This window comes from Embiotoca jacksoni, unplaced genomic scaffold (assembly GCF_022577435.1).
Source record: "Embiotoca jacksoni isolate LCO1_2020_lvr unplaced genomic scaffold, fEmbJac1.0.p SCAF_37, whole genome shotgun sequence".
NCBI lineage: Eukaryota > Metazoa > Chordata > Actinopteri > Embiotocidae > Embiotoca > Embiotoca jacksoni.
In genome coordinates, this window is record NW_027185389.1 from 3,171,657 (window position 1) to 3,194,356 (window position 22,700).

At 45.2% G+C, this 22,700-nt stretch overlaps 1 protein-coding gene across 1 annotated transcript in view; it reads left to right on the plus strand.

The window, feature by feature from the left end:
* The window catches only part of cacna1ba (calcium channel, voltage-dependent, N type, alpha 1B subunit, a), an 81,107-nt gene that overhangs the window by 16,011 nt on the left and 42,396 nt on the right, over positions 1-22,700 (plus strand). Inside the window, 15 exon segments of the mRNA XM_069166196.1 lie at positions 1,308-1,399; positions 1,822-1,974; positions 3,862-4,049; positions 7,126-7,229; positions 14,169-14,284; positions 14,499-14,585; positions 16,353-16,454; positions 18,772-18,981; positions 19,408-19,520; positions 19,609-19,721; positions 19,804-19,935; positions 20,889-20,961; positions 21,098-21,215; positions 21,340-21,407; positions 22,291-22,397. Of these exon segments, the coding sequence (XP_069022297.1) occupies positions 1,308-1,399; positions 1,822-1,974; positions 3,862-4,049; positions 7,126-7,229; positions 14,169-14,284; positions 14,499-14,585; positions 16,353-16,454; positions 18,772-18,981; positions 19,408-19,520; positions 19,609-19,721; positions 19,804-19,935; positions 20,889-20,961; positions 21,098-21,215; positions 21,340-21,407; positions 22,291-22,397 (1,776 nt within the window).

Here is a 22,700-nt window from a genome sequence, read left to right on the forward strand (position 1 = left end):
CACACACACACACACACACACACACACACACACACACACACACACACACACACACACACACACACACACACACACACACACACACACACACACACCTGCCCCTATAATTATATAATAATAAATTGCTGGGTGTTGTACGGAGTCGGAGCCTTTTGAAGGCTCGACGAATCCAGCGATCCTAAAAGTACCTCAAACATGTTATTTAATCAGTGTGTGTGTGTGTGTGTGTATAGTGTGTGTAGTGTGTATAGTGTGTGTAGTGTGTGTAGTGTGTGTGTTCCCCGTGGATTGGCAGCAGCAGCTAGAGGCCGAATGGAGCGATCTGATTGGACGGAGCTCGGCGTATTAATGCACATCTCAACTCCTTTGTTTCATTCAGCTCCTCCCATTCATCACGCCTCCTCCTCCTCCTCTTCCTCCTCCTCTCTGCATTTCTTTAACCTCCTGCTCTACATCTTCTCCACTTGTTTACCTCTTCTCCTGCTTCATCTTTCTGTTTACATCCCCTGCGTTTTCTTTTTTTCTACTTTTTCATTCATTTTTTTTTACACATTTGACATTCAGCAGCAGATTTGCTTTGACACGAGTCAGCAGAATGTAAGACCTTTAAAAACTAAACTGTCAACACTCTGAATCTGAGGGATAAATCAGAAAACACAATGTGATGTAGTCCCACGTGTTTCCATGGTAACGAGGACGACTAGTAGCTAATGTAGCATCGGGGTCACGGTCAGTCGAAGTGGTTTTACAAACACGACAGAACTTTCTTTAAAGTTCTTGAGGACGTTTAGTGTCTCGTCCAAAAGGCTTCTTGGGTTTCGAACCTCTCGGGGGGTCGTTGAGGTCACGTGTGATAGCCGCCCGGTCGTCACGTAGGTCGTGATGTGAAGTTACAATCATCTGTTAGTGAATTGTTGTTTTGCTGTAACCTGACTGCACCCTATGGTGCCTGTCAATCAAACAGACACGCCCCCAAAAACAGGTCTTCTTGAATCTTCTTTTCTAATGAATGAGGGATTATTTTCAGATGGACCTCCAGAAAACTAATAAGAAGGAGTGACTTTAGCTAACAACACCGAGATAACTGATGGACACATTTTATTCACTTTGGATTTGATGAGAGAAGTTGAATGGGAGTCTATGGAGCCGGAGGCTTTTTGGAGCCGACCTCTAGTGGCACTCGCTGGTATTGCAGCTTAAGACGCTTCTTGCATCGGGCCTAATTTTTCCGAGCCGGTAGACGTGTTTTTCTGACTACGTGCTACTTGACACCGTAACGTTGACTCCATGCTGTCATGCGTCTGCAGGATTTTGGCCACCGTCGGCGCCGACTTCGACCTGCGAACACTGAGGGCGGTGAGAGTCCTGCGGCCGCTCAAACTGGTCTCCGGCATCCCAAGTAAGTCCGTTTTAACACTTTCCTCTGTCACAACTACCGTTACCGAGAATAACAACAGGACAGGGTTAGCGTAGCTTAGCATAGTAGCATAGCATAGCCTTTGTTTGAGCCAACAATTTGTTATTTTTATGTTAAGTTTCTTTGCAAACATAAGACAGTCCTCTCTTTAGAGTCTGCATCGTGCTGACACAGCCAGGCTAGCTGTTTCCCTCCGCTTCCAGTCTTTATGCTAAGCTAAACTAACCACATCCTCCTTATTTTAATCTCAATCCTCTCCTCTTTCTCCCGAAGTAAATTTGCTTCGAAAGCTTTACAGAGATTACAAATGTTATGATGTTATTTATGTGCAAACAACATGATTACAACATGAGTCTCTCGTCGGCCTTTTTAAAAGCTCGTCTGTCTCTCTTGTGTCCCTGCAGGTCTTCAGGTGGTGCTGAAGTCCATCATGAAAGCCATGGTTCCTCTGCTGCAGATCGGCCTGCTGCTCTTCTTCGCCATCCTCATGTTCGCCATCATCGGCCTCGACTTCTACATGGGAAAGTTCCACCGCACCTGCTTCAGGACGGACACCGGTGAGAAGAAACACGCTTTTTAAAAAATCTCTTTATTCTCTGAGGAAACAGCCGGCGTGTTTTAAAACGAACCGCGTCGCGATATAAAAGCTGATCTTCGTCCTCCAGCTGTCAAATCAATCTCGTCGACGGGCGACTTATTACGTTTTCTGTGAAGCACTCGGCTGCCTGATTTTAAAAAGAAACCTCGGGTCCCGTCGCCGACAGATGTTGTGACTAATAAATAAGAGGCTGCCCCACTTCTGGGATGTCGTCCAATCAGCTGCGAGTTTCTCCGGTAGATGTTGATCTGTGGTGGAAAAAAAAAAAAAAGACGAGAAACACCACAGCCTTTTTTTTTTTTTTTACAGATAGATACAAGACGACTGGTGGAAAATCTTCATTGAAGTCTTTAGGAATAAATAAAACAACAAAATCAAACATAAATGAATAAATTGAATGTTAATGAACATAAACTGAAAGCAAAACTGAGACCAAAAATCTGTCAGACTTCCAGGAAAATCTGGAAGTGATCATGAGAAATTTAGGTTTTCCAAACATTTTTCAAAGACACAAGTTTTAAAGTTTTCATCCTTAAAAAGACAAAATGACAAAATGGGGATATTTTAGGAGAATGGATCTTTTTGACTGACAGGAAATGGATGAAATAAGTAACTTGCAGTGTTTTACCTTCAGCTTTTTGGGTGATTTAAGTGCACATAGTTGGTGGAGGTCCTCCTCCCCCAGGAAAATCTCAATTAAAGAAATATGCAATTTCAATTTATTTTTGACCTTTATTAGTAAAATATCTGTGAAAATTTATGGAAAATTGAGAAAGGGAAAAGTAATCTTCCCAAAACGACTCGGGTGCTGAGGGGAGTGTCAACCAGTGGTGACATCGTCGTTGGTTTGTGAACGTTATGAATCCTCCAGTTCAGATTCTGTCCGTCACCATCTTGCTAGTTCAGAGCGGTTTGGAGCAGGAAGTGACCATATTTGGACGAGCTGGGGGAGGAGCCAGCGGTGGAGCTGACATGATCTCATTGGAAACCTGACGATACTACGTCCCGCCCACCGATAGCTGTAACCTGACTGCACCACAGGCCTGTCAATCAAACAGACACGCCCCCAAAAACAGGTCTTCTTGAATCTTCTTTTCTAATGAATGAGGGATTATTTTCAGATGGACCTCCAGAAAACTAATAAGAAGGAGTGACTTTAGCTAACAACACCGAGATAACTGATGGACACATTTTATTCACTTTGGATTTGATGACAGAAGTTGAATGGGAGTCTATGGAGCCGGAGGCTTTTTGGAGCCGACCTCTAGTGGCACTCGCTGGTATTGCAGCTTTAAGGCGCTTCTTGCATCGGGCCTCACAGTTTATGGTCTAAGCTTTATAATTGTTGGGAAAACGCTGACTAACAACAGAAATAACTTCAGTAAAATTAAACGATTAAGAAACAGAATTTGGACGATAAACTTGGTGGTTTAAAGAAGGTGAATCTTTCATCTTCCGGTGCAGCATGAAGACCTGCAAAGAGGTCAAACGACACTCAACACTGACGGGGCAAAAGAACTCGAGGATGCTGTTCACGCAGACGTTCTGAATGCTTCATAACTACACGATAATCCAGGATGTCATGTTTAATGAAGGAGGCAGCATCAGTGGAAGGCGACTCATCGTCGTAGTGACTGATGCACTCTGTCAGATGTGCTGTTTATCCGTCTCTGTCGTGCGTATCACGGTACTTCAACCTATATTTTATGCATCACGATGGCGTTTTTTTTTTTTTTTTCTTGCGTCTTTTTACATAATAGATGGGGGATGGTCTAAAAATACCTCGGTGTGTTTTGTTGTCCATGTGACGGTATGTGTTTGACGTGTTTTTTTTGCGGTGTTGCAGGCGAGCAGGTGGCAGAGTTCCCGTGCGGCCTGGAGGCCCCGGCGAGGACCTGCGGCAACGGCACCGCCTGCACCGAGTTCTGGATCGGACCCAACTTCGGCATCACCAACTTCGACAACATCCTGTTCGCCGTCCTCACCGTCTTCCAGTGCATCACCATGGAGGGATGGGTGGACATCCTGTACAACGTGAGTCTAAATGCACCCAACCGTCCGTGAGTGGGCGGAGCTACCGGGTGGGTGTGGTTTTAGATCGTGAGTAGGGTGTACTTGAATCCCCGCCCACTTCTCTAATCAAAGAATTCCCCAAATGGCGTCCTGTCGCGACGTTACCTGCTGGTTCACAAACTGACACTTCGAAGCCTCCAGTTTGGCCGTTTCTTCAAATTCAAATCAAAACATTTTTGATCGCAACAATCACAAAAAAACACTCCAGTGGTGTAAATATTGCCAGAAAAAACTAATTTTTCCTCACAACACACATGTTCACTGAACGTGACGGAGAACTGTTGGTTTCTACTTATTTCTACGCAGCTAACTGTAATGTTATTTTGCAGAAAATATTCTAGACAAAGAAGCTCCTCCCGGCACCTCCTCGGGGGACGGAGGATTGGAGGGGCGAGAGGTGGGGGGGGGGGGGGGGGGGTGATTAGAGGAGAGCCTGCGGAGGATGACTCACACTCGGCTCCCATTAGAGGACCTCAGCAGTGAACCGCTCAGATGCAATAAGCCTGAAACAAATCTCGGCTCGCCCGCCATTTGCATGGAATTATTATATCATGGAGGGGAAAGGGGGGAGGGGGGGTAATTATGCAATAAGTTGAATTATTAAACAGCTGTAGTGGAGGGGGAAAAAAAATGTGTGTTTAGTTTGATCGAGAGAAACAGAGGCAGCAGAGAGACTAAAGAAATCAATAGTAGTTTGGTTGCTGAAGGGAAGAAATGTCTGAGGAGACGGAGGACGCTGCTTCCATGCGTCAATGTCACATCATTGTTTGTTCCAGGAGCACAAATTCACTCATATTATCATCCTTTCTAGCAGTTGACAAAAACAGGTGGTTTTAAATAATTCAAGCTTGATATTTTTTATCATAAAAATTTAGGTTTTCAAAAAAATATTGCTTAAAAAAAAAAGCTTAACTCAAGTTATCAAACAGCTAATTATGCTAAACAACCCTTCAGACGCCTCAGAAGGTTCCCAGTGGAACTCGGTGTTGACAGTCTGACTCTGGGGAACGAATTCACGGTTGCAAAACTCCCACCAACGTCAAAGAAAACCCAGAACATTTCACAAAAAAACCAGCTGAACTCAAGTTGACAAACAGCTGAAATACAGCTAATTTCACTAAAACTGTCTCAACTCAAGTTAACAAACACTTAACGCTTATAATTATAAAACTAAATATTATATGAGCACAACATTCACAGATTGAGGAGATCGAGATTGAACAACTGTTTTTTTTTTCTTCTTGTTTGACTTCCTGCTTATTGAGATTCTGCTGGTTCTTTAATGCCCATTAACACTCAAGATTTAAGAGCCGCCGTCGTCATTGGCGTGATGAATAATCCCCATTAGGCCGCGGTGTTGATCCAGAATTAGTCCGTGCGGTGCGTTAAAGGGTCGCGGGGGGTTACGATCGCTCCTCCATCCATCACCAGCTGTCTGCGACCGTTCTGGCCCCCGAATATGATCGCCGGACTCCCCGATTGAATTGTCGGGGGAGGAGTGACGGCTGTCTCATTTCCTGCCGCGGTGGGACGGCGCCGTGTCCTCTTCATCAGAGCGGCCATCCATCACGGAGACGTCGCGACTCTCCGACGGGGGACGGAGGGCAAAAAAAAAAAAAAAAGACTCGGGCCGTCAATTTCTCATTAGGAGACCTCCAAAACCTCTCGGCTATTAACTCTGGTTTCTGACAGCCGCTGTCAAGCTGCTCGTGTGTGTGTGTGTGTGTGTGTGTGTGTGTGTGTGTGTGTGTGTGTGTGTGTGTGTGTGTGTGTGTGTGTGTGAGAAATACTCTGAGATCAGAGACGACAGTAAAGATTCACGGTGAGAAAGAAAAAGAGGAAGTTCTCCTCCAAACGACATGAATCTTACATCACGACACCAGACGGCGACACCATCCCCGTCGTAAACCCTCCGATGTCGACGGCTTTTTTCTCGGGACCTCGAGCTTCACTACAAAAACACATCCGCGCTACACGAGGCTGATTTTCTGGAAACGCGACGGTTAAATATAAAGTTGGATTAATGGTCGACCATATTTATTGTAAGCAGAGTTCACAGAGCAGCAGCTAAATCAAACCGCATGACAGAAAAATATGCGTCCTCGTTTTTGCATCTTTTCCCTTCTCGTGCTCTTCCTGCTAATTCATGTGCATTCACAGCTTCGCATGCCAAACTCCACGCAAGCATTTTCACCCTCTAATTAAGCTGCAATAATACCTATATTGTGTAGAAGGAGCAATTATAGAGCTGCTTCATACAAAAAAAAAAAAAAACAATGGTAATGAGACGCTTCCTTTATGTGAGAAAACAATGAATATTGAAGTTGAACACGAGAGGACGCCGTCACAACGACTTTCAGACAATCCGCCGATTAATTGAACCTCCCGGAGTTATAATGCGAGCGTGAGCGGGCCCGCTACACAAACATTAATACGGCAGAAAGACCGCAGAGAAAACACGAACGTTCTTATGGCCTCACGCGACCTCGGAGAGGCGCTGAAGTTAGGAGAGGAACCCGTTAACGTCAGTTAAAGGTGTGGACGAACTCCATGAACCGACATCCCGCGCTAATGGGAGCTACTTCCTGTAGCCAACAATCGATGACGTCATTATGACCTCTCAAGAGATGAAGCCAGTAACGCTGTTTATCAGGGTTTGAGATATTTAAAACAGGAAGGATGGTTTCACACCTCCCCTTTTTGTTCTGGACTTTCTGACTCTGTTTGGTTTGAACCAAAGTTTTTGAGAGGGCGGTCCTGGTCCGGATCAGACCGAACCGCAGTGTGGACAACATGTTCTGCATAGTTCGGACTTTCTGACCATTTACAGGAAGTTGAGGCGGGCTGTTGTCACCCATTAAACCACAGAAGAAGAAAACCAGAAAAGAGAAGGAATCAAAAGTCAACAAAACATACTGCATTATGGGATACCTGTGTGGCCGGTATCCCTTCGTAGATCGGAGACAGAAACCAGCTTCACCAACACGTCAGTATTAACGGTTCCCTTCCTTCTTTCTTTGTCTCTTTGTGTTTCCAGGCCAACGACGCCTCAGGGAACACGTGGAACTGGCTGTACTTCATCCCCCTCATCATCATCGGCTCCTTCTTCATGCTCAACCTGGTGCTCGGCGTGCTGTCGGGGTGAGTACGAACCGAGAGGGAAGATGTTCCCGATTTCATCACAGCATCTGTGAATTTTTTTTTTTTTTAATCTGTGAACAAAATTAAATGATGAAATTTGAGAAGACTTTAGCTAACAACACCGAGATAACTGATGGACACATTTTATTCACTTTGGATTTGATGAGAGAAGTTGAATGGGAGTCTATGGAGCCGGAGGCTTTTTGGAGCCGACCTCTAGTGGCACTCGCTGGTATTGCAGCTGAAGACACTTCCGCTTTGACCTACATTTTTAAAATACGTTCACTTTTATATTCAGTCTGTGGTAGTAAGATGTTCTTCTTCTTTTGTTGTGTACAGTTGTTATGTGCACTACCGCCACCTTCTGGCGAAAAACACATTCCTAGCAGGTGCCGGTGAAAACGAGGGAAATAAGACAGACACATCAACTATTCGATTATTATTTTTTAATGACTTGTCTCTTTTACCGTTTAATCTGACCAGTTTTTATAACGTACAAGAAGAAGGTCTGAGAGCGATGCAGCTCTAATCAGCTCATGTTGTAACAGTCACGGTCAGACTGTGTTGGTGTTTGTGTTTTATTGCGTTCATAAGAATATCCTAAAAGTGGCCGTTCAAAGCACATTGATTCGATATTTCTTTATCCAAAACACAAATTAGAATACCGAATCCTGTAACTCAGATTAATCTCACATTTCGAGACGTTCCTTTCCTCCCGACTCTGCTCTTCTTCCCGCATTTACTAATTTAGCTGAATTCCACATCTGTTGGCGGCAACCAATATAATATTCATGAGGTTTTATTAAAACATAAATTCAGCTGATTATACTAGCCTGCCACACCATCCACGAGCAGACTTCACGGTGCGGCCGGCGCTCGGAGCCTTTTCACGGTGTAATTCTGCGGCTTATAAAGCAACACAAGCAGCAGACGCTGAGTTGCAAGTGTGTCATCACCATTAGAAAAGAGCATCGTGGGAGAGGGCCGTGCTTTTATTGCCTCTTTTTGCAATATTGCTTTTGTGGTTATTATCATCTTTCTTCGGCAACGGCAATCTCCCCGTCCGCTACTCACGAGCAACATCTCAACTACAGAATATTAAACAAGCACTTCACTACAATATTGATCAGTAATTGTTTCAACAGCTCCCAACCTTTGTTTTTTCCTTGAGAACTCCTCCAACTTCACACAGCTGAGCTTCACCCAAACCAGCTGAATCAGCTTCCTTCACGTGAACAATAAACTGATTCTCAACGCACACATTTTTGCATCACAACAGCTTAAATTCAACAGCATCTGCATGTTTTTTTTGTGTGAATTTCTTTAAATTTTGTAATTAAAGTGTCAAATAAATTGTTCAAATATAATATTTAATTGATAAAATCCAGTGTTTCCACTTTTGCTTTTAATTTGTAAAGTTGCGGCGTAGCTTTGATCTCACTCACTCAGTAACAGACACTCTTTGTAGCTCCGCCCCCCTGCTGTTTACATTCCAGCTGATAAATATTGTATTTATGTTATTTAGATAATTAAATGATCATGGAAATCTTATAAGTTTCTAATCGATCCATTGAATCAATGAAATGCTTCTACAGAGTCTAATAAAACTGATGACTTAAAATGTTAAAAACAACTTCAGATGATTTCTCACCGTTGATGAATCGTCTGGAGAAGATTTACGTCGTATTTAAACAGCAGGGAAGTCGTAGTTTTCTTTCAGCGGCGCTGCGAGGTGCATGTGATTCTCAGCGGGCGGGCAGAACTCGGCAGGATACCCGTCATGTTTTAAAGGTAATGAACCACTGGACATAAAAACAATCAGCTTCAGTCTCATATTCAACGCTGCGTTGTGATTGGTTGAGGGAGGAAGTAGGCGCGCTCGTTTCGATGTAGCTGAATGAAAATGCGGCAGAATCGTTGTCATTTCGAGATTGTGATTTTTATTACGATTAATTGTTGAGCCCTGGTCGATATATGAAATAAGTGTTTCTGGTGTGGGTTGTGTGAGGATTTCTTCCAAGAAAGACATGTTGTGAAGAGTGTTTACTCCTCAGGCTCTCAGATGACTCCGTCGTTCCTCCTTCAAAGACTTTAACCAGCCGCTCCGAACCCCGAACACACAATCTGGACTTCAGGCCATTTTCTAAAAAAGCTTAAATTCATCGCCTCATTTGAGTTTTGGAGCTTTGAGGCATCACAAGATGATTATTTCTGTATTTTCTGCTTCTGTCTGAGCTCATTCAGACGGACGGACGGACACGGAGTTGCGTTCATGTTCTCTGCTGTTGTTTAACGTTCAGGTCGTTAACTTCTTTGTTCTCGCCGATAAGGTAGCGTTTCTCCCCGCCGGTGTCAAATCTTATTTCCTCCCCGGCTTCTTTTTGAAATAAAGGTGGGAGCCCGACTGTCCCTCAAAGGCTTAAGCTAATTTGTAAAACATATTTTTTTGGTTCTTTTTTAAATTGCCGCAGTTACTCACAGAACAAAATAATGAGTCTCAACTTTTTTTCTTGTTTACGTAATTTTTGACGTCAATTAGTCGGCCGCCGTCGGGACAGAAGTTTGATGACTACAGCGAACAAATTGCAAAGTCGGCCCAGCAGAGCCGTTAGTGTGTTGTTTCACCTCGCAGACATTTTTATGACCCTCATTTTCATCATCGTTTTTTTTCTCTATTAACTTTATTAATTCTGGCATCGAAGCTAAAACTGCTCTCTGCTTCCAACAAGATCAAAAAGTGACTCAGAATAAGACTGAGACGGCAGCTCAGTCCACATTATTCAATCACAGGATCCTCAAATTCCTTTTCCTTTTTAAATAAATATAATAATATCAATAATATTTTTGACAACATTTGGATAAAATGACCGAACTGTCATTTCTGACTAAATACTGAAAACAATAATTTAAGGAAGTGAAACTGTCAGAACTAGTTTGAGTTTAAATGGGTGATTGTGGTCAAACATTAAAATTTGAATGTTTTTCAGTTTTATGGATGATTAATTATTTATTTTTGTCGCTTCTGCCCAAACTCATGACAACATTTTCCGTTGTTTGACCAACAGCATAGAAAATATGAGCATTTTTTGTGGTAAAATCAAATTTACACGTGATACCTTTGACATCAAGCGATTGTTTTATTTTGAACCTTTTTATATCTGTGTGTTTTGTCTTTAATTTCCTGTCACGGTCTGTTGTTTGCATCGTTTGATTTTGCCCACACATGCGGCCACGTACTGTACGTCCACGCTGTGTAAGCAGACAGAAGGAGGGCACGTAGCCTTTAGCCTCCGTCGTTACCGTGTCGTCCCTGTTTCCTGCTGCCGCCACAGAAGTTGTCAGACGGCTTTACGGTTACCGGGGAGGTGGAAGGTCACTGATGCTGTCTGGCAGGGCCGCGGGGGCGCCGTGTCATTGTCTAAAAGGGCACGATCGGGGCTTCAGAGGAGGCAGGGGAGCGGATACATGCGGGGTTGAGAGGCTGCGGACCCCCCCGGAGGGGTGGGGGTGGGGGGAGGGGGGGGGGCACTCGCTCAGCTTTTATCCCATCAGCGTGGACCGGCTGGGATGAGATGTGGCTGTGACCAAAGTTGAACTGTTCTGGAAAGTCCTCTCACACGTAACCAGTTCATTTAACTTCGACTTTACATTTACAATCCCGTTTCCTCAAAACGTTGCGACGCTGTGTTAAATGTCAATAAAAAACAAATTGCAATGATTTTCAAATCACGTAAAACCCATGTTTAATTAAAAATAGACCAAAGACAACGTATCAAATGTTGAAACTGAGAAATTTGTATTGTTTTATGAAAAATAGATGCTTATTTTGAATTTGGTGGCAGCGATACATCTCAAAAGAGTTGTGACAGGATCATGTTCACCACGGAGCTGTATCACCTCTTCTTTTAACAACACTCTGTAAATGTTTGAGAGCTGAGGAGCTCCCCATGCTACCCATGCCATGCTTTAGAACTGAGCTGATAACAAGCTGGATGGTCCCTCTCCTCTTTAACCTGGAGGATGCAGCGTCCATGATTTCCAAACAGAATCTCAGATTGTGATCCATCAGACCTCAGGACAGTTGTCCACTTCACCTCAGTCCATCTTCAATGACCTCGGTCCAGAGAAGGCGGCGGTGTTTCTGGATCATGTTTCTGTCTGGTTTCTTCTTTGGAGAGTTTTAACATCATTTGTGGACGCAGCAATGAACTGTGTTCACAGACGATGGTTTTCACAAGTGTTCCTGAGCCCATGCGGTGATTTCCACTCCAGAATTAATAATGATATTATGAAATACAAAGTCAGGAAATCTTTTCCACAAGTAATTATGGTGTCATCCTTGGGGGGCGTGTCTGTTTGATTTACATGCTTGTGGTGCTGTCAGGTTTCCACCGTAGGTGGGCGGAGCTTAGTGTCCTCCGGTTCCCGATTAGATCCAGTCAGATCCGCCACTAGCTCGTCCACAGGTGGCGTCACGGTTGGTCGCCGCTTGGTCTGAACACAGCTTCGATGAAACAATACAAATCAGGGGAGTCTGACCTTTTGTGCAAAAGGACGATCGATGCCACCGATCTGCTGCCGTTTGATTGATGACGCAGAAACGGATCAGAATCTGGAATATTTCCTTTTTATTTTATTTTTAAGAACCCCGAGCTTCATGTTTATTTCCAGTTTTACACAAAAAAACATTTTCTCTCAGACTTGTCTACGACATTTTTACGTAACACCTGTACATCCTACGTCGTGGGAGAAGAAAGAGCCGAGCGGAGCTCAGCAGAAGAGCAGCAGCGTCTTGAGGAGAATCGGAGCGAGCTTCTCCACATCTGCACGTTTTAATTGGTTTCCTGCCGGAGAAATAATAAGTGCAGCTCGTAGTCGCCTCGTTCAGTCGCACTGTTTCTGTTTGTGCTCATAGAGACATATGCATCACACACACTGTAAACTCTGGCAGCCAACACACACACACACACACACACACACACACACACACACACACACACACACACACACACACACACACACATCACGGAGAGAGAGAAGTGTGGCCACAAAATTCTATTTAGACACACAAACACACACACACACCCTCAGGAAGGAAGGCAGACAGCCACTGCAATGCAGGATGGAGCCCCCCCACCCCCCACCCTCCCTCCTACCCCCACCCCCCCACCCAGCCCCCTCCGCTGTGTGGGAGACACACCAATCACAGAGCGGTGAGGGCGGACTGGAGATCCCTCGCTCTGTTATTTCAGTAGTCCGTCTCTCCGTCTTCCTTTATAGCGCTCTCCGTCTTCCTCCGCCTCTTCGTCCTCTCCGTCTTCCTCCGCCTCTTCGTCCTCTCTGTCTTCCTCCGCCTCTTTGTCCTCTCCCTCTCCTCTCCGTCTTCCTCTGCCTCTTCGTCCTCTCCGTCTCCTCTCCTCAGCCTCGTCTCCTGCATATCTCATTTCCCACTCAGCTCCTTTTTAAATTGCCGTGACATAACCCCGGCCCGTTACTCCGGCACGGCAACGCAGCGTACTGTTTGTTAGCGGCTGCAACAAATGAGAGAAAAAAAAATGCTGCAGAAATATCACAAAGAAACGTCTTAGTAGCCGTAATGAGGATCATAATAAATGAGTTTCATTCAATTAATCATTTTCCTGCGCGACTGACGTGCTTCATTTCTCTCTTTGTACTCTGTCAGGTGGCCTTTGTTGTTTTTGTCACTAAGAGCGATGAGAGTTATAAAAGGGGAGAATATTAACAACATTGGAGCAGCAGCAGCGTACACCGATACCGACACCGATACCGACACCGATACCGACACCGATATCAGATGTCCGTCTGGTTTATTACATTCTCACACTTTTGTCCATTTCTGTTGGTAACGATGACAAAAGTCTGGAACTTAATAAAACACATGCAAACCAATCATGTAGACAGCACATTTATTTAAAGTGATTTATTGCTTTTACATTTTACAGATAAAGTTAAATGTAAAAGAAACGCAAACATTTTTGTCTTATGAACAACCTGAGAAAGACAAAAAAAAAGAGAATAAAAAAATTTGAAACGAAAAGACTTGATTTATATTTTATAAAGCACCTTTCGTACAGTGAAAGTAATAGCACACACAAAAAATAGACCATCAAACAAACAAACAGAACAATAAATCTTTTAACAAATAAAAAAAAGCAAATTAAAGAAAATGCAGGACTCAAAATAACAAGAATAAAACAACTTTGACAACAATTGAAAATCAATCAAATAAATTCAGTGAAATAGAATAAACAACAAACGGGACTCCAAATTAAACTGATACGTTTTCCATTATAATGTCCAGTTTCCAACATTTTCAAATGCATCCCATAGTGAGCAGGTAGGACAGGTGACGTGAACCAATCAGGAGCCTCGATGCAGCTTTCTGAACCAACTGGAACACAGAATATCTGACCCACGATAACAGCACGAGGGACCTTCTCAGGGTCTTTAAAAGACAGGAAGGGCTACAAGTGTGATGTTTCCATGTTGTTGCCATGGTGACTAATGATGTCACGGAAGTCTGCTCATCGTCAGCGGTGTTGAAGAATGAGAGTTTTCTGTTTAGTTTGTTTTAACGTTTCTCGACGATGTGCGCTTTGAGTGACATCGTAACCTCGAGTCCACGTCGGGTCGTATCGAAGGCCGGCGTTCAGAGAGAGAGATGGGAGGGCGGGGCTCAGAGATGGGGGCGGGGCTCAGAGAGAGAGAGGGGGGGCGGGGCTCAGAGAGAGAGGGGGGGCGGGGCTTGTTTCACAGTTCAGATCTCCCACAGTGGGACGAGTCTGACTGTCTCACCTGCTTGGAGGCCGGCCGGCTGGATACCTGTCGGCACTGGAGGGCTCCCGGGTGTGTGTTGGCCTGTCAGAGCTAATAAACATCATCTGTGTGTGTGTGTGTGTGTGTGCTTGGTTCCTACAGGGAGTTTGCGAAGGAGAGAGAGCGTGTGGAGAAGAGGCAGGAGTTCCTGAAGCTCCGCAGACAGCAGCAGATAGAAAGAGAGCTGACAGGCTACCTGGAGTGGATCTGCAAAGCAGGTCACACACACACACACACACACACACACACACACACACACACACACACACACAACACACACAACACACACACACACACACACACACACACACACACACACACACACACACACACACACACACAACACACACACACACACACACACTTTGGGTTTTTTAAATGAAAACTTTTACTGGTGTCCGACCTTCTGTGTTTTTATCATCTGTGTTGCAGAGGAGGTGATGCTGGCCGAGGAAGACAAGAACGCGGAGGAGAAGTCTCTGGACGGCGCCTGGTACAAGAGGAAGCACACCAACTCCGGTGAGGAGGACGGCCGTCTGCAGCCGCCGGTCGGAAAAGATTGAAAAAAACAAGCTGAGTCAGAGATGCTCAAAATACAGAGATAAAACACGGAGGACTCAGATTGTTCTGTTTTAGCTGATATCAGCAGGTCGGTGGAGGTCCGTTCGCTCCTCCTTCCCGTGTGGAGCCTCTTGTTTACAGCAGCTGCTGCTCTTCATCTTCCTCTTTTTACTGCTGCATCACTACCTGTGTTCTGCGCTACGTCGCAGCCACCAGCTGTCTTCCTGCACTCAGAGCAGCTTTGTGACCAGCAACAGGCTGAGGTCATGCGGACGGGGCAGGAAGCTCACTGATTGGACGGTTTTGCAGGTGTCGTCCTGCATCGTCAGCACTATGTGAAACACAAAACACCACATTTATCACCACGTGGGTCAATAAGTTCAAAACTGCTCCTGTTGCGTGCGAACGATGCGCAGCAGGAAGATATAACCCTAATGAGGAAGTGTGTGTGTGTGGAGGGGGGAGGAGGGGGAGAGAGCTACGATTGTGTTGTTTTCAACGCGCTTTGAGCGGGCGTGTTGTCGTGTTGGAGAACCCTGTTGCCACGGCGCCACAGTTCAGGTGGTTTTACAGCGAATGTTTTTCCGCTGAAGGTTCCCAGTGGAACTCAGTGTTGACAGTCTGACTCTGGGGGACGAATTCACGGTTGCACAACTCCCGCCAACGTCAAAGAAAAAACCCACCTGGTGTCTCCTCACCTGACGCTCCTTCTTCTTCTTCGGTCTCGGACGGTGAAGCTCCGCCCCCTCTTGAAACGTTGAACGTCACTCAGAACACCTCGCCCGGCTCGTCGTAGTTAGACTTTCTGAAGTGGAAATCACCGCATGGGCTCAGGAACACTCGACTGTAAGCAGGCGTGTTCAAGATTTCCTGTTTCTAAAATCTGATGTTTCTCTGCTCCAGTTTCAGTTCTGCAGTGAAATCACGTTAACGTGAGGAACTCAGCGATGACGATTATCAAGCGACAAAATTTCGAACACGTCGTTCGCGCGCAACAGAAGCAGTTTCTGAACTTACTGATCAATAACAGAGGAGGGAGGCTATCATCTAACAAATAGCATGTCAATATATGTAGAGCTCAGTATGTGGCTGATACTGATTATCTCCCCCCTGAAGAAGGTGTGTGTGTGTGTGTGTGTGTGTGTGTGTGTGTGTGTGTGTGTGTGTGTGTGTGTGTGTGTGTGTGTGTGTGTGTGTGTCCTTATCGAGGCCCCCCCGGCTCTGCTCTGCAGCCTCACCCAGGGTTACAGTCACAGTGATTAAGGGCGGAGGGGTAATGAGATTAGAGTGAGGCGGAGAGCGGGAGGTTCACGGGAGTTCAGAGGCAGCGTGGGAGTTCGAGCGGCTCCTCTCTCCCTCTCTTCCTCCTCCTCCTCTTCATCTCTCCGTCGTTCTCCCCGAGTCTGTTTTTTTATTTTAAAACGGCTCAAACTAAACTGGCGGTGAAGTTTTAAAAATTGCCGACTGTGAGAGGAAAGAGGAAACTGGAGATTCGGCCGCAGGAAAGATGTTTTTATTCAGATAGTTTATGTATCTGGAGCACATAAACCGGCTGAATTCACTGCTTCATAATACGTCTGAATCACAGCTGTTTTTACGTTATGTTTTGTGTAGAGAACCAGAAACAATGAATACGTTGATACCGGATGATTGACAGCATGTAAAAAGCAGGAACGAAAGTTTGTGACACAACAAACACTTACGTTTACGACTGATTGTTTTCAGCCCTCGTCATGTCGGCGGTGCTGAAGAGGACCAAGAAGAGTAAGAATGACCTCATCAACGCCGAGGAGGGAGATGACCACTTCACGGACATCTCGTCTGTCGGTGAGACGCGTTTCGCTCAGTAAAATTAGCAGAATTTGAAATATATCAGCTGCTTCAAAATGCAACTTCAAATCCAATTATATCCAGTTTTCTAGTCATTTGTAAAGAAAAGTGAAGATTCCTCGTTTATCTTAATTCAAAAATTCAAGAAAGCCTCAAATCATATTAACCTGCGCGTGAGTTGTGGACAGAAAAATCAACTAGAAACTGAATCTGAATTTGTAACGTTTAATTTTGAATGCTTGCTTTTTTAAATAATTTAACACTCGGTTTTAAGTTTATTGAAATTCAGTTTCAAACTCATAAACTGTATTTCAAATTATGATCTTTATTTTTCAATGAAATTTAAATTAAATGCCACAAATTAAAATGATGTCATTCAAAATCAGTTTTTTAGGGCAATTATTCAAGTCGAGTGGTTCAAATATAAATTATTAAAATTCAGTTTTGTAGTGACACATATTTCTATATTTCATCAGTTGTGTGCGCTGTATTTTTAACTTGTAGGATGGATGGATGATGGATGGATGGATGGATGGATGGATGATGGCTGGATGATGGATGATGGATGGATGATGGCTGGATGATGGATGATGGATGGATGATGGATGGATGATGAATGATTGATGGATGGATGATGGATGGATGATGGAGGGATGATGAATGATGGATGGATGATGGATGGATGATGGATGGATGATGAATGATTGATGGATGGATGATGGATGGATGATGGAGGGATGATGAATGATGATGGATGATGGATGGATGATGGAGGGATGATGAATGATGATGGATGATGGATGGATGATGGAGGGATGATGAATGATGGATGGATGATGGATGGATGATGGATGGATGATGAATGATTGATGAATGGATGATGGATGGATGGATGATGGATGGATGATGAATGATTGATGGATGGATGGATGATGGATGGATGATGGATAGATGATGAATGATTGATGGATGGATGATGGATGGATGGATGGATGATGGAGGGATGATGGATGGATGATGGAGGGATGATGGATGGATGGATGATGGATGGATGATGGAGGGATGATGGATGGATGATGGATGGATGATGGATGGTTGATGGATGGATGATGATGGATGATGGATGGATGATGGAGGGATGATGGATGATGGAGGGATGATAGATGGATGATGAATGATGGATGGATGGATGGATGGATGATGAATGATGGATGGATGGATGAATGATGAATGGATGGATGGATGATGGAGGGATGATGGATGGATGGATGATGGATGGATGATGGATGGATGGATGATGGAGGGATGATAGATGGATGGATGATGGAGGGATGATGGATGGATGGATGATGGATAGATGATGGAGGGATGATGGATGGATGGATGGATGGATGGATGGATGGATGGAGGGATGATGGATGGATGGATGGATGGATGGATGGATGGATGGATGGATGGAGGGATGATGGATGTATGGATGGATGGATGGATGGATGGATGGATGGATGATGGATGGATGGATGGATGGATGGATGGATGGATGATGGATGGATGGATGGATGGATGGATGGATGGATGGATGGATGATGGATGGATGGATGGATGGATGGATGGATGGATGATGGATGGATGGATGGATGGATGGATGGATGGATGGATGGATGATGGATGGATGGATGGATGGATGGATGGATGGATGGATGGATGATGGATGATGGATGGATGGATGGATGGATGGATGGATGATGGATGGATGGATGGATGGATGGATGGATGGATGGATGGATGGATGATGGATGGATGGATGGATGGATGGATGGATGGATGGATGAGTATCTGTGTGGACCAGTGATCCTGGAGTGAGTCAGAGGTTCTGTATTAAAATAGATCAGGAGATGATGAGTCGCGTCTTCCTGCACTTCTAATGAAATTCTAATGGAACCATTTTTCTCCGTCTCTTTTGTGTCCAGTCCCACTTGACATTTGGGTTTAATTTAAGTTACAGAGGGGTTTAATATAGTCTGGACTAAATGGGGTGGGGGGGTGGAGCTTGGGGTGGGGGATAGATGGGGGGGGGACAGCCGAGGGCTTCGCTTTGGTTCCATCACAGTTAACGCTCGTCAGGACATGAAAAAGCTTCTGCTGAGACGTTAATTATGTTCCAGTTCTGTGGTTCTTCCACCGCTGGTCCTCCGGGTCGGTGGAAGTCACCTCTCTAGAGTAAAGCCCCCCACCCTCACCCCACCCCTCCCCTCACCCCCTTGTTCCAGACTCAGCAGCTTTACCGCCGTGTTGTGTGTTTGGTCCCAACTAGCCCCCCCGGGGTCGCCGTTCGCCCGGGCCAGCATCAAGAACGAGAACTCGTCCTACTTCCGGAGGAAAGAGAAGAGGATCCGCTTCACCATCCGCCGCCTGGTGAAGTCTCAGAGCTTCTACTGGACCGTGTTGTGTCTGGTCGGCCTCAACACGCTGTGCGTGGCCATCGTCCACTACGACCAGCCCGAGTGGCTCACCTACGCTCTGTGTGAGTACCGGCTGGCCTCCGCTTAATGAGGCTCATTATGGCTGTTTTACCGTGTGTCCAATTATCTCCAGCAGAACGTCGGCTCTAGACCTTTTTGATGCAGAATAATTGCCGTGAATATTGCTTGAATTTGTGTTAATTATTGTGACTAATTGGTTTTTCTGTGCACCTGCTTTCTTTGTACGTGCGTTGCTAATTCCTGCTAATTGTCTGCTCTGATCAAATAGATTTAAACCGCCGTGTTGTCGTGTCATTTCATAAACACACGTGAGCGAACGGACGTCTCACCGGCAGCTCTTCCCTCAAACAACGGCCTCGTTGTGTTTGCCGTGGCTGCAGCTGAACAGGCAGCAGCTCCAGAGACCGTTTTAACCCTCCGACGTCCATCTGTGTGGTTTTTCTTTGTTTTTGTTTCCTCCTGTTCAGACCTGGCTGAGTTTGTGTTCCTGGGCCTCTTCCTGGCTGAGATGTCCATGAAGATGTACGGCCTCGGACCCCAGAACTACTTCCACTCCTCCTTCAACTGTTTTGACTTCGGGGTGAGTTTGTGACACGATTCGGGGGGCCGGCGACGCGTTGGTGTCGCCCCACCTCCCCCCCGCTGGATTTACCCGACTCTTTCCGCAGGTGATCATCGGCAGCATCTTCGAGGTGATCTGGGCCGCCATCAAACCCGGCGCCTCGTTCGGGATCAGCGTCCTGCGAGCGCTGAGGCTGCTCAGGATCTTCAAAGTCACCAAGTGAGTCGTCGGGAGCGTGTGCGTCTACGTGCTGGTCAGAACATACATGTAGCGTGTGTTCATACGTGTGTGTTGTGTGCAGGTACTGGAACTCTCTGAGAAACCTGGTGGTCTCCCTGCTCAACTCCATGAAGTCCATCATCAGCCTGCTCTTCCTGCTCTTCCTCTTCATCGTGGTCTTCGCTCTGCTGGGCATGCAGCTGTTCGGTGGCCAGTGAGTTATTTGTTCTCCAGACAGTTTGTTAATATTAAACGTGTCGCATGTTCAAATGGCACCAAATTGGACGACGCGCGGCGTCGGGTCGCCGACAATACGCTCACCAAGTTTGAAGCAGATGGGACGAACGGTTGTCGAGATATGCGAGGGACAAACAAACAAGCACACGAACAAACAAACGGATGATAAAACAAGAAAAAGAAGGAAGAGGATGAATTTAACGTGTCGTTCGGTCTTGTCACGTTTTTCTTCAGTCGTTGCTTTTCCAATTACTACAAACAGGAAGTTGCCAGTAGATAAGAAATCCAGGCCTTCAGAAAACTCGCCCAAAGTAAGCTATGCTCATTGTCACCATGGCAACACGAAATTTCTTGTTTAAATCACCACCACCACACGTATGATGGAAATTGTGGTAACAAAGATTTTTTTTTTAAAACAGCATTGACAGAATCAATGAATAGCAGATCTATTTCTGGACTATATTTAAGCCTCGTTGACGTTGACATGTTTATTCATTCGTGTACAGATGTTCACCGCGTCTTGAAAACCTGTGAACACGCTGGAATAAAAATAAAAATAAAAACTGTTGTCTGAACGTGTGAAGAACCTGGAAAAAAAACAAAGAACTCCGACAGTTGGAAGGAAAAACTCCCTTTTAACAGAAAGAAAACCTCGTGGAGTTGAAATGAAAATGATGATGATGTTTAGTGAACGTTGAGAAAGTCTTCCTGATTGGTTAGATCTCGGGGAGACGTACAGCTACCAAATGGAGAAGGCCGTTCCCACCTCCTCCATGTGCATCCCTTACATTGGGGGGGGGGGGGGGGGGGGGGGGATGATTAGGTTCCAGTAGACAGACGGGAGAATTAAATGTCAATAATAAAATGTCAGTATCAGCGCGACTCTTCCGTTTCCAGAAGAAATAAACATGTTTTTTTGTATTTTTTTAGGTTTAATTTCGAAGACGAAACGCCGACGACCAACTTCGACACGTTCCCGGCGGCCATCCTCACCGTGTTCCAGGTAAAGGTCAACTCCGTACTGTTTAAAAAAAAATAAATGTTTCCCTCCTCCTCCTCCTCCTCCTCCTCCTCCTCCTCCTCCTCCTCCGCTCCTACGTCTAAACTCGGTCCCCCCCTCCCCCCCCCCTCTCCCACAGATCCTCACCGGGGAGGACTGGAACGCCGTCATGTACCACGGCATCGAGTCGCAGGGCGGTGTGCGGGGGGGGATGTTCTCCTCCATCTATTTCATCGTCCTCACCCTCTTCGGAAACTGTATCCTGCCTCATTGACCCCCCCCCCCCCTCCCTCCAGAACAGCTAAATATTGATTGGGTGTTTTTTTTTTTTTTTTTTTATCATCAATCCCTTGATCTTTTCCTGACACCACCAATAACCAGACACGCTCCTCAACGTGTTCTTGGCCATCGCTGTCGATAACCTCGCGAACGCCCAGGAGCTCACCAAGGTACAGTATTTATTTTTACAGCTTTAGGAGGCACCCCCCCCCCCCCCCCTCCTCCTCCCCCGACAGCATCCATCACTTGGAGACGAATCCCCCTTGGCCTCTTTTTATCCCCTCGCTCTTTATAACGCAGTGAATATTGACAGGATACGAGGGCGACTTGGTTTATTGGCTTCATAATACTGTCCCCCACATTATGAAGTGGAAGCTGTTGGTTCCTCACCACAGAAGAACTTATCTGAACCCCTTTAAACAGGCCGGTGAGGGTTAATTCTGCAGGCAGCGACCGGTTCTGAATTCAATCTCACAAACTAAACATGATTTTAAAACACAAAAGGCTAAAAAATTCAAACAATGTAAAATCATTTGAAGATCGTAACGATAGTTTCTCGCTTTGTGTTCAGAACCAGAAGTTTCCAATCGACTGTTTTCAGTGTAAAAAAGTCCAACAAACAAAAACTCTTCTGAGCTTTTTAGTCATAGTTCAAACAAATGATCGCCACCAGGTGCTTCTTCATAAAAATGAAAGGAAATCAATAAAATGATATTATGGCCTCGTAAAATAACGAGAAAGTCTCACGTAGTAACCTTGAAGGAGGCTTTTATTGTGAAGAGTCTGCGGCAGGAAATGTTTAGTTTCAGCTCAACGGGGATCCCAAACAGGAAATAGTAAACGAAAATAAAGAGAAAGCGTTCATGGACTTATCGCTGTGGAAATGGACATCGTACTAAACTTTATGAGGAAGCAGAGAGTTAAAATGATAAAATAAAAGCCCGTCTCTGAACATGCAGAAAGCCTATTAAAAGAAATAAAGCTGCAGAACCGAAAGGCCGTCGCTGTGTGTATGTTTGTCTGCATGGATGTTTCTGTGCACACGCTGTCCAGGATGAAGAGGAGCAAGAGGAGGCCATCAACAAGAAGCTCGCTCTCCAGAAGGCCAAGGAGGTAAAGGAGGTCAGCCCCATGTCGGCCGCTAACATTTCCATCACCGCGTAAGTCGGCTTTCTATTCATCTTCTTCCCGGGTTTTTGTGAAAATTATTTTTGATGTAATTACTGTAAAAAGACACGCAGGACCTCTGCAGCATCGTTTAATGCCCTGATTAGATTTACTTTTTGCATGAAGCACGAACTTTTTCTAATTCAGAGGAGCTACAGCTCGGCATATTTAGATACACACTATATTGACTTTTTTGCGTGTGCACATCATCGACAACCACGAACTTGAGCAACAGTCGGATGGACGGAAGTTAATGTTAAGTTGTAACATTTGTGCATTAAAAAAGTTTCATTTCA